This window comes from Vitis vinifera, chromosome 14, assembly GCF_030704535.1.
Source record: "Vitis vinifera cultivar Pinot Noir 40024 chromosome 14, ASM3070453v1".
Classification (NCBI taxonomy): domain Eukaryota; kingdom Viridiplantae; phylum Streptophyta; class Magnoliopsida; order Vitales; family Vitaceae; genus Vitis; species Vitis vinifera.
Genome location: NC_081818.1, coordinates 7,455,601 through 7,468,142, shown reverse-complemented (window position 1 = coordinate 7,468,142; position 12,542 = coordinate 7,455,601). Strand labels below are relative to the sequence as shown.

Here is a 12,542-nt window from a genome sequence, read left to right as displayed (position 1 = left end):
AGCTGGGAAAAAAGACGGTGGAGGCCTTGTTTCCCTGCAAGAGGTGATCGGGTTGGTGAAGGAGACGCCTGACGCAGTAAAAGGTGGGGCGGTTGAAGTGATTAGGAAGGACAAAATGAAGCTTTTTGAAAAAGGTAGAAGTATTGAGGCTGGAAAGGATGGGCCAAGCTCCAAGCGGGCTGAGTTAGTGAACCAGCTGGGAGGGCCTGCCTGCTCTCAGATGCCCAGCTCCCACAGGGCCAAAAGTCCTTTTAAGAAAGTGGTTTTGGGCCGCCTTAAAAGGGAGGGGAGATGGGCTGGGTCATTTAGGCCCAATAGTTCTCGGGAGCCCAGCACCCACAGGGCCAAAAGTCTTTTTAAGAGAATGGGTATGGGCTGCTTTAAAAAGGAGGGGAGATGGGTTGGGTCAACTAGGCCCAATAGATCAAAAGAAGTTATAAAGGGGTCAGCCCATGTATCAGTCCTAGGGCTCCCTTCCTCTACTGTTGGGGAGAACAAGGAGGAGCTCCCGACGCCAAGGTGTACCAGGGATTTCTCGATGCAGGAGGCGTCGGCGCTGGGTCAAGATCGAAACGCCCCGCCGTGGAAGAGCTATACATCAGGTATGTACCCCATCTCGACTATTCTTGGGGGGGTCTCAGGGGAATCGTCTGGCCCTTCTTCTTCTTCTCCTTATCTTCCCGGGATGGGGAATTCCATGGGGATCTCGCAGTCAAGGCAGCTTGAGGAGACGATTGAAGACCCCCTGGAGACCGAACTGCCGCTTTGCATGGTTCTCAAGGATGGATGTTCCTTCTCTCTGCCAGGTAATGAAGGGGTCAGTTGCCAAGAGGGAGGGATAGGGGCGGTATCCCTTTGGTCTCGAGAAGGTGAGGTCCAGACGCCACATCTTCAGATTATTGGAGTAAGAGAAAAGGAAAACGACAAATCCCCTTGGATAAATAAGAAATTCCTAGGCTTCTGCAAGTCGGTGGGGGTCTCGATTGAAGGTTTTGAAGAGGATATTTTGAGAATTCTCAAGGAGATTGAGAATAGGAGATGCTTCATCAGGAAGTTTAATGAGAAAAAAAAGAGGCACATTGTCGGGTTCAAGAAAGGAAAGAGAGTTGAAGAAGCTCGTCAGCACCATTAACTATGATGGAGTGGCTGGAAAAGAGACAAAGGAAGGGGAGTTGGGAAGGCAAATGACCGTGGTTCCTTATGAAGCTTAGATTACTATCCTGGAATGTTAGAGGCATGCATGACCCAGATAAAAGGATGGTCATCAAGTCAATGGTGAGAAAACACAAGCCAGATCTAGTTTGTCTTCAGGAGACAAAGATGAAGGAAATGTCTGATAGGGTTGCCAAGAGTGTGGGAATTGGGAGGAATTTAGGTTGAGTGTCTTTAGATGCTAGGGGTGCTGCAGGTGGGGTGCTAGTAATGTGGGATAAAAGAGTTTTGGAAGGGTTGGAGTTCGAAGTGGGGTCTTTTTCTATCTCTTGTCATTTTAGAAATTGTGAAGAGGGCTTTGTGTGGGTTTTCTCTGGGTTATATGGTTCGAGCAAAGGAAGGGGGAGGAGGGAGTTGTGGGAGGAGTTAGTCGTAATCAAGGGGCTGTGGAATGATCCCTGGTGCATAGTAGGGGATTTTAATGTAGTGCGGTTCCCAGCTGAAACGAGCAATGGAAGGCAGATGTCAACTGCAATGAGAGAGTTTTCAAGCTTTATCGAAGAGTTTGAACTAGTTGACCCACCTCTGGGGGGTGGAGCTTTCACTTGGATAGGAGGGGAATGAGGGGCCCTTAAGGCTCGGTTAGATCGTTTTCTGTTCTCAGGAGACTGGGAGGAACAAGTGACCGGGGCAATGCAATGTCTTCTGACTAGACCTGTTTCTGACCATTGTCTAATTCTGTTGGACTGTGGTGGGGTGAGAAAAGGTAAAAGCCCGTTTAGGTTTGAGAACATGTGACTAAGGGTGGAAGGATTTATGGATAAGTTTAAAGAATGGTGGCAGTCTTACATTTTTAGGGGGAGTCCAAGCTTTGTGATAGCGAAGAAGCTTCAGGCTTTGAAACACGACCTGAAGTTGTGGAATAAAGAATCCCTTGACGATGTTTCAGTTAAGAAGAATGCAGCCTGGGAGAAGTTAAAATATTAGGACAATTTAGAAAGTCTTAGCTCTCTCTCTGAGGAAGATAGGAGGAGTCAAGGGGCAGCCAGAGACGAATTTAATCATTGTGCAATCCTCGAAGAAATCTCTTGGAGGCAGAAGTCAAGGGCCCTTTGGTTGAAGGAGGGAGATAGCAACACCAAGTTTTTCCATCGGATGGCTAATGCTAGGAGAAGGGAAAACTTTATCAGTAGCCTAACAGTTATGGGTATTAGGCTGAGTAAAGAGGAGGAGCTTAAAGAATGGATTGGGTCTTACTTTAAGTCTATGTTTGAGGACCCCATAGTGAGAAGACCAGAAGTGGAGTCTGGTCTATTTAATACTCTTGATTCCTTGGATAATGATATTTTGGAGAGGCAATTCTCGATCGAGGAGGTGCTCAGAGCTCTCTCTGATCTGGGGGGAGACAAGGCGCCAGGGCCGAATGGCTTTACGCTGGCTTTCTGGAAGACCTGCTGGCCTGTTGTTAGGGGGGAAGTGATGCAGGTCTTTGAGGAGCTCCACTCGTAGAATGTGATCTTTCGAAGCCATAATGCAACCTTCTTAGTACTGATCCCGAAGAAAGAGGGGGCTAGTGATGTGCAGGATTATAGATCAATTAGTCTAGTGAGGAGTCTTTATAAAATTATTGCTAAAGTTCTAGCAAATAGATTGAAAGGAGTAATGGGAAAATTGGTTTCGAATAGTCAGAATGCTTTTGTAGAAGGGAGGCAGATTTTGGACGCTGTTTTGGTGGCTAATGAGGCGATAGACTTAAGGAAGAGAAGTGTTGGGACAGACTTAGTGTGCAAATTGGACATTGAGAAGGCTTATGACCACGTAAACTGGAGGTTTCTCATGTCAGTCTTGGAGAAGATAAGTTTTGGTCCAAAATGGCGTAAATGGATTTTTTATTGCATATCGACTGTGAGAATGGCAGTGTTAGTGAATGGTACTCCCACAGATTTCTTCTCAACGTTTAGGGGCCTAAGGCAAGGTGATCCACTCTCACCTTATTTGTTTGTGCTGATCATGGAAGGGCTCAGTAGTTTAATTTCAAGAGCTGAAGAGAATGGTTTTATTAGGGGCTTCAAGGCAACAGGAAGACGGGGAGAAGGGGTGTTAGTCTCCCACCTATTGTTTGCTGATGATACTCTCCTTTTTTGTGAGGATGATAGGGATCAACTGATTTTTTGGAAGTGGGTTGTAATCTGCTTTGAAGTAGTTTCAGGTCTAAAAATTAATTTGCAGAAAAGCGAAATTATTCCAATTGGGGGAGTGGAAGAGGTGGATAGAGTTGGTGCAGTTTTCGGGTGTAAAGTGGGGAATCTCCCTACGAATTATCTAGGCCTACCTCTTGGAGCATCCCACAAGTCGTGTAGAGTTTGGGATGGGGTAGAAGAAAGATTCAAGAGAAAGTTGGCTATGTGGAAAAAACAATATCTCTCTAAGGGAGGTCGTCTTACCCTCATAAAGAGCACACTCTCAAATCTCCCTATCTACTTCATGTCTCTTTTTGTTATCCCAAGGAAAGTGAGACTCAGATTGGAAAAAATTCAAAAGGAGTTCTTGTGGGGAGATATGGAGGAAAGAAGGAAGATCCACTTGGTGAGATGGGAGGTTATTTGTAAAGATAAGAGGCATGGAGGGTTGGGGTTAAGGTACTTGAAGGATTTCAATCATGCTTTGCTAGGAAAATGGCTATGGAGATTTCCTATAGAAAGGGAAAGTTTTTGGAGAAGAGTCATTGTTGGTAAATTTGGGGAGGTACAAGGTGGGTGGACCACTAGAGAGGTGAGAGAGTCTTATGGGATGGGCCTTTGGAAAGACATTAGGAAGGGTTGGGAGGAATTCTTTCTCAGAACTAGGATTCATATTGGAAATGGGAGACGAACCAAATTTTGGTGGGACATGTGGGTAGGAGATTCTAAGCTAAAGGATCTCTTCCCTTTGCTGTTTAGAATTGCAACTAATAATTCTGCAATAGTGGCTGATCTGTGGGGAAGACAAGAAGGTGGAGGTGGGGGTTGGGAGGTGCACTTTAGAAGACCCTTTCAAGATTGGGAGTTAGAGGAGGTGAACCGCTTTTTGGGTTACATTTCTGCAGTAAGGGTGCAAGAAGGGGAGGATTTTCTGGTTTGGAAAATTGAGAGAAAAGGAACGTTTAAGGTAAATTCTTATTATAGGTCTTTGAAGGAAGACAATAACCCTTTATTTCCAGAAAATGAGGCTTGGGGTTCGTATGCCCCTTTAAGAACTTGTTTTTTTGCTTGGGAAGTAGTTTGGGGTAAAATTTCCACTATAGATATGCTAATGAGAAGGGGTTGGTCTATGGCTAATAGATGCAACCTGTGCAAAGAAAATGAGGAAACGGCAAACCACATCCTAATTCATTGTGGTAAGACAAGGGATCTTTGGAACTTGTTGTTTTCTTCGTTTGGGGTAGTGTGGGTGCTCCCGGATTCCGTGAGAAATTTGCTTCTTGAGTGGAAAATGAAAGGCATGGGGAAGAAAAGGAGTGTAGTTTGGAAAATGGCGCCTATTTGTCTGTTTTGGTGTATTTGGGGAGAGCGAAATCGAAGAACCTTCCTAGAGGAAGAGATGACAAATACGAGATTGAGGAAACTTTTTCTTCGGTCCCTGCTTGAATGGTCTCAACAATTTATGGACTTGGACTTGGACTATCTCTCTTTTCGGAATTTGTTGGGTGATAGGGTTGTTGTTTAGCTAATCCTTATTAGACTTTATTTTTCTCTTGTTGCCTTGTTTTGGGCCTTCTTTGTATACAGCCTGTGTACTTAGGGAGCGCCCCCTGTTTTCTGGCGTTTTTTAATCTAATGGTTCTCTTTGTCTATCAAAAAAAATAGAGCTGCTCAACTAATCAAATCTCCATCCCAGGCCACAACCCACTGGCCTTATAAATAATAAAAGCTAACAAGGTCATGAGACAACAACATTTCATAGTTCAGCATGCAGAGGCTCCTTAGGATTAATGTCTATTACAGAGTTTCCCACTTCAAGACATGCTGTGTGCTGTTTACTTTTATCAATTTTCTATTGCTTATCAAAGATAAAAGACTGCTGTTGCCATAGTTTCTTTAGTGCATTACTATAAATCATTAAAAACAGGAAGATGCTTGTATTTTTTTTTTCTCTATTTTTTATTAAATTTAGGCACTTGGGGCTTGATGAATGTTATGTTGTCCGAATCTCTAGTTTTTGTTTGTTGATTGTCATTGCATTGGCAGGCACCAATACAAATATTTTCAGTTGAAACATTGCTCTTGCATGTCTGATCTTGCTGGTTGGATAATGTTATGCTGTAAGCTGGTTGAGTTTGAACCCAACAGCTTGATCTGGAGCAACTCAACAATTGTTTGCTCCATTATCTCAATCCTTGGTGAATTGTCTCCTACTTGTTTATCAGCTGCTGTTGAAAACAGTCATGATGACCTGAGAATGGTGGAGGCGCAGGCTGAGTACGCGGGATGTAGAGGCCAAGCTTGAAACTTATAGGAAGAAAAATTGTTGGAGCCAATTTGTGGTTAAGAGGCAGGAGATGCTAGCGTGGAGCGTTCAGATGCAAGCTATGTTGAAAGCAATTTGGTCACAGTGAAACCAAAAATCTTTGATAATTTTGAAAGAGGAGGCATGACTTTATTTAGGTGAACAATGAAAGGCGAAATCCCCACTTGCATGCCAACTCCCAATTTGCCTCCCACCTCTTCATTTATTCAACTTTGGTCACTTCCAATCCTCGCAATTGAGTGACTAATTTTTGTTTTAAGTTCATTAACATTGAAACCTAATTTGACTCTTGAGAAATTATGAAAAAAAAAAAAGAACAAAACCAATCAAAATTGTGAATCTTTTTGCTCTCAAAATAGTGAAGAAACCAAACAAAAATACTCGATGACAAGTAAATGATGAAAACTTCTGGTTTATCTTATTTTCACTTATTTCCTAGACATTCAAACAAACTCATAAGACATTACTGAAGAAACATCAAAATGTGTGATTTCTCATCAATGTTGAAGTTAGAATAAAGAGAGTGGGGATTTGGATAATGAAGATCACCACTGTCTTATAACCCAAAGCGAAGATCCAAAATTGAGAAAACACGTTTTTCTTATTGAGATTATTTTTCCGTGTCTTTCCCCATAACACTTTCCTTATTTTATATAAGAAGCTAAATGAAAACTAAAGATTGAGGGATCTAAGGGATTATTACCTAATCTAAATAGAAACTAAATAGAAGTAGAAACTAAATATTGAGGGATCCTAGGGATCCTTTATTCAAGTTGTAACATTCCCTCTCCCATCAAAAGAAGCTTTGTCCTCAAGGCTGAAACTATGGAAACTTTTGTTGAATCTTGTAAGCATCTTCTCATGTTATGTCTTTCGGAAACAAGTTAAACAGCTACCTTATTGTTCATTTTCAACTTTATTTTTCTCATCCCCTTGTATAGAGAAAATTTGCACCATAGATGCTTGAGACATATGCCTTGAATTCTTTTGAATGTGATATGTTGAAACAAATTTCTTGTGAGTTGTGACCTATAGTCGTACCTCTCAACACAAATTTTCTTCAATCAACAATAAGTTTCATTCTCAAATTCTTGAAATCTCATAATATGGGTCCAAATTCAGCTAGTGATTGAATTCCTAATACCATATTGCACCCACCAAAAGGTATAAGCCTCAAATTTGCCTAAAATTCCTTCCCTTCCATGTTCTATGTCAATCGCCTACAAATTGGGCATTATCCTCATTAACTGATTCCTCTATTCTTAAAGTCATGTCTTCAAATTTCAGGTTTATAGTTGTAACCATCTTCGACAATTTTGATAAGGTGGTTGTTGTTTAACAGTACCTTCAAGTTTGTAATGTTCTTATGTTCTAGTCCCTTCCATAATGATTGGTTCCAAGACTGTGCTCTGATACCAATTCTTATGATCCAAGGAGAACATTTTTTTCTTATTGAGATTATTTTTCCATGTGTTTCCCGTTACACACTTAGAAGAAGGTAATGAACATTGTGGTGGAAGAACGAAAAAACTAACAACAATGACCATTATAGCAATTACGAACTGAAAAGACATCGTCCACCTAAAAAAGGTTGGTGTGAAAAGCATCTTCCATCCATCTCTTTTTGTCAAGTTATTACTCTGTCTTTTGGTTTAATAAAAATAATAATTAAAATATTTAATTTTTTTTATTTAACTAAAAATGACATATTGATATAAACCGATATGCAGAAGAAGAAAAATTCATCTATACTTTTATGCAAAATGTTGAGTAAAGCTGAAGCCGTAGAACTGAAGTACCCGCGATGAAGATGATGATGACAAGGGCGACAATGGCGACCATCGCTTTTTCTTCTCCTGGTTCCGGTACATGCATGCTTTCTCTTCCTCCTCATTTCTTGTCTTCATCGCATAATACCTTTCATTCCAAATCGCTGAATTTTAATACCCTGGATGATGCCCTCTCTTCTTTTAATCGGATGCTTCATATGCATCCTCCTCCCTCTATTGCTGATTTCACTAAACTGTTAATCTCCATCACTAAAATGAAACACTACTCCACTGTGCTTTCTCTTTCTCACCAAATGGATTCTTTTGGAATTCCACCCAACATTTACACTCTTAACATCCTCATTAACTCTTTCTGCCATTTGCAACGGTTGGGTTTCGCTTTCTCCGTTTTAGCCAAAATCCTCAAACTTGGGCATCAACCCAATATTGCAACCTTCAACACTCTGATTAGGGGGCTCTGTGTTGAGGGTAAAATCGGTGAAGTCCTCCACTTGTTTGATAAAATGATTGGGGAAGGTTTTCAACCCAACGTAGTTACATATGGAACATTGATAAATGGGTTATGCAAAGTGGGCAGCACTAGTGCCGCTATCAGGTTGCTTAGAAGCATGGAACAAGGAAATTGTCAGCCTGATGTAGTTGTTTATACCTCCATCATTGATAGCCTTTGTAAGGACAGACAAGTAACCCAAGCTTTCAACCTTTTCTCTGAGATGATCCATCAAGGCATTTCACCTAGCATTTTTACTTACAACTCATTAATTCACGCACTATGTAATTTATGTGAGTGGAAACATGTCACAGCACTGCTTAATGAAATGGTAAATAGCAAGATAATGCCAAATGTAGTTATCTTTAGTACAGTGGTGGATGCACTCTGTAAAGAAGGAAAGGTCATGGAAGCACATGATGTAGTCGATATGATGATTAAAAGAGGTGTGGAGCCTAATGTAGTCACCTACAATGCATTGATGGATGGACACTGTTTGCGTTCTGAAATGGATGAGGCGGTTAAAGTATTTGATACAATGGTTTGTAAGGGATTTGCCCCTGATGTTGTCAGTTATAGCACCTTGATCAATGGTTATTGCAAGATTCAAAGGATAGAAAAGGCCATGTATCTCTTTGAAGAAATGTGTCGAAAAGAATTGATTCCTAACACTGTGACTTACAGCACTCTTATGCATGGCCTATGCCATGTGGGAAGACTCCAGGATGCAATAGCACTTTTTCATGAGATGGTAACTCGCGGCCAAATTCCAGATTTTGTCTCTTACTGTATTTTATTGGACTATCTATGCAAAAATCGTCGTCTTGATGAAGCTATAGCTTTGCTGAAAGCTATTGAAGGTAGTAATATGGATCCTGATATACAAATTTATACTATTGTCATCGATGGCATGTGTAGGGCTGGTGAACTTGAGGCTGCAAGGGATCTCTTTTCCAATCTCTCCTCCAAAGGTTTACATCCTAATGTTTGGACTTATACCATAATGATAAATGGGCTTTGTCAACAAGGGTTATTGGCTGAGGCAAGTAAGTTATTTGGGGAAATGAAGAGGAAGGGCTACTCCCCAAATGGTTGCACTTATAATTTGATTACTCGAGGATTTTTACGGAATAATGAGACACTAAGAGGTATTCAACTTCTTCAAGAAATGCTTGCAAGGGGATTTTCTGCTGATGTATCCACCTCCACAGTATTAGTGGAAATGTTGTCTGATGATGGATTAGATCAATCTGTAAAACAAATTCTTAGTGAGTTTCTACAGTAAAGAATTATGATATTCATCGATTCTAATTTTCTAAATATGAACTTCTTTGAGGGTCTCACTCTTCATTATTGTTGTTAATGGCTTTTGATCGTGTTGACTAAGGTTTTGCAAGCCAGAGAGCTTAATTTATCAAAAAATCATGTTGTTGCCAAAGATTGATCTAGTTTATGCTTACTTATGTAGGTTGATGATTTCATTTGATGGTGAATTTAAAAAGTTAACAAGGAGACTAATGAGTGGGGAGGGTTGGCTAAACCATTTGATGCATGTGACATAGGTTGTAAGCATTCAGTATGTTGATTGTTGAGAAGATCAACTTGGAGAGTGTTGATTAGTATCATCTTGCATGTGAATTTGTTTTAAAATCATGTTGGGAGAATGTTGTTGCATGATTGGTTTGTGCATATTGAAGCAGGGGAGTTCCTAAAATTCTCTTGGACTAACCTAACTTTGATGGTTAATTTACACCTATTGTTGAAGAAAGTTAGGAAGTTGGTTAGGATTTTAATGTTTTCCTTCAATAAAATCCAGTGATAAACTTGGAGTAGATAGGACATTTCCTATTTTTTCTCTTCAGTTACTATTTTTTCTCTTTACATAAGTTAGGATTCTAGGCTGCGAGGAGTCTCACTTCATTAGAATTCTAGGCTGCTAAGAGTCTCACTTAGTTAGGATTCTAAACTGCTAAGAGTCCTATTTATTTCCTGCTGTATTTCCAGAAGAAATTAAATGAAAAAAAAGGGAAGAATTTCCATTTTCTTCCAAACAGCTTTTATGGTATCAGAGTAGGGAACAGATTCTCTTAAGGCAGTCTCTTTATGGAAAAAAACGGCAATGACCAGGGCCAGGGGTACATCACCAGATTCTGAATTAGGGATTGATGGCAGAGGCAAGTTGGGATATCTTATGGGAGGAGACCCAAATTTCAGAACGTGGAGATCAAAGAATTCCTTAGTAACAGCATGGCTTCTCAATTCCATGAAACCATTTATTGTCAAGCCTAATATGTTCTTACCTATAGCACAGAATGTTTGGGATTCAGTACGTGAAACTTATTCTAATTTGGAGAATTCCTCCCAAATTTTTGAATTGAAATCAAAACTTTGGCAATCCAGGAGATTGCGAGGTTAATATTTATTATAATGAAATGGTAACCTTGTGGCAAGAATTGGATCAATGTTATGATGATGTTTAGGAGAATCCCAATGATTGTGCTCGACGTATGAAGAGAGAAGAAAATGACCAAGTCTATATGTTTTTGGCTGGTGTAAGTCATAACTTGGATGAGGTAAAAGGACGGATTCTTGGTCGAAAGCCTCTCCCATCCATCCGTGAGATTTTTTCAAAGGTAAGGCAGGAAGAATGTAGGAAGAGAATCATGTTCAGCAACCCTGAACTGACTCTAAAAACTGAACCTAAAGGCTCAGCACTTGCTTCACGAGGTCTTGATTTAGAAGGAGATAGGAGAAAAAAAAACCCTGGTGTGATCACTGCAAGAAACTATGGCACACTAGGGAGACTTGTTGGAAGATTCATGGGAAGCCACAACACCTGAAAAAGTGATCTGATGGTCAGGCTCTTCAAACCATGACTGGAAGTTCTCAAGGACAAGAAGTTAACTCAAGCACCACTATTTTCATGAAGGAACAACTAGAGCACCTGTACAAACTCTTTCAATCTCCACAATTCTCTATTAATCCTTCCTGTTCTTTAGCACAAACAGGTAATTACCTAACTGCAGCACTTTTTAGTGTCAAGTCTAACCATTCATACTCTTGGATTATCAATTCTGGAGCAACTAATCACATGACAGGTTATTCAAGTCTTTTTTCGTCCTATGGTCCATGTGCAGGGAACAAGAAAATTAAAATTACAGATGGTTCCCTTTCGGCAATTGCAGGAATTGGGTCAATAAAAATCTCGTCCTCCCTCACTCTTTCTAATGTGCTTCATGTCCCGAACTTGTCCTGTAATTTATTGTCCATAAGCAAAACTACTCATGATCGTAATTGTTTTGCTAATTTCTTTCCATCACGATGTGAATTTCAGGAACTGGACTCGAGAAGCATGATTGGCAGTGCTAGGGAATGCGGTGGACTCTATTTCTTTGAAGATGGAATGAATTCAACAAGTCCAGAGTACGTGTTTTGAGTCTATTTTTGTTTCTAGTAATACTGAAATAATGTTGTGGCATTATAGATTAGGTCACCCAAGTTTTCAATATTTGAAATACTTATTTCCAAAATTACTTAGAAATAAAATTCCATCTTCATTTCAATGTGAGATTTGTGCTTTAGCAAAATAACATCATGCTTCTTATCCACCACGACCTTATAAACCCTCTACACCATTTTTGTTAATACATAGTGATGTGTGGGGTCCTTCACGTGTTTCTATAGTTTCTGGAAAAAAATGGTTTGTCACGTTCATTGATGATCACACTAAGATCAGTTGGGTTTATTTGCTTAGAGAAAAATCTAAAGTGGAGAGTATTTTCAAAAAATTTACACCATGGTGCAAACAAAATTTCATGAAAAAATCAAGGTTTTCAAAAGTGACAACAGTAAGGAGTATTTAAACAAGATTCTTTGAAAATGGTACAAATGCTACAATCCAATTTCCAAAAAAAAAAAAAAAATTATTACCATGGATGTTTCATTTTTTGAAAATAAACCGTTGTTTACTACTCATCTTCAAGGGGAGAGAGAAAGAAAGGAAGATTCAAAAGATTTGAAATTTCCAAGTTTTTTTCAAACTTTTCTAGAAAATTGTGATGTAGGTTTTTTTCAAACTTTGTCATATTCTAATTTGGGAATTTCTAATCAGTTTTTTGAAACAACAAATTCTAACTCAAATTTGAATTTTAAAGCTGAATCTAATGCTAATCAAGTAGAAAAAACAACTTATGTGTTAGTGCAACAAATTTTGGCCAATCTCTAAAGCCATCACAGGATCACAATCCTATTGGTACCAAAAATAGAGGAGAAACAGGTCTGGAAAAAATCTTTGGAATAGTTTATGAGAGGAAGTATCTGAATCAAAGAAAAGAAATCAATGCTTCTCTACCAAGTCATGAATCCAATCCAAGTCAAGATCAAGAGTCTTCAAGTAATTCTCAAACTATGTTAGATAAAATCTCTCAGCCTTGCTCCAATTCTCCAAATGAGTCATCTAATGATTTAGATGTACCCATAGTAGTTCGTAAAGGAAACAAGTTTTATACTAATTATCCAATGTCTAGAGTTGTGTCCTACAAAAATATTTCATCATCTTTTTTCACTTTCACTTCTCAATTTTCTTATGTAGAGATTCCAAAGAA

General features: G+C 39.5%; 1 protein-coding gene across 2 annotated transcripts; it reads left to right on the top strand.

Moving 5' to 3' along the window:
• The first annotated feature begins 7,155 nt into the window (after nucleotides 1-7,155).
• LOC100252034 (putative pentatricopeptide repeat-containing protein At1g12700, mitochondrial) lies at nucleotides 7,156-11,501 on the top strand. Of its 2 annotated transcripts, XR_002031751.2 has the most exons (3): nucleotides 7,156-7,248; nucleotides 7,389-7,523; nucleotides 11,273-11,501. XR_002031751.2 is itself a non-coding variant. In XM_010661573.3 (2 exons), the coding sequence occupies exon 2, from the start codon at nucleotides 7,463-7,465 to the stop codon at nucleotides 9,221-9,223; it is 1,761 nt and encodes a 586-aa protein (XP_010659875.3). In that variant the 5' UTR covers nucleotides 7,156-7,248; nucleotides 7,389-7,462; the 3' UTR covers nucleotides 9,224-9,286. The 2 variants fall into 2 exon arrangements, 1 of the variants encoding a protein (XP_010659875.3); XM_010661573.3 differs by lacking the exon at nucleotides 11,273-11,501 and having other exon boundaries at nucleotides 7,389-9,286.
• Nucleotides 11,502-12,542: the final 1,041 nt, after the last annotated feature.

Bases quoted from the DNA above. Each gene is read 5' to 3' on its own strand.
- LOC100252034 (XM_010661573.3), top strand. From the start codon at position 7,463: ATGAAGATGATGATGACAAGGGCGACAATGGCGACCATCGCTTTTTCT.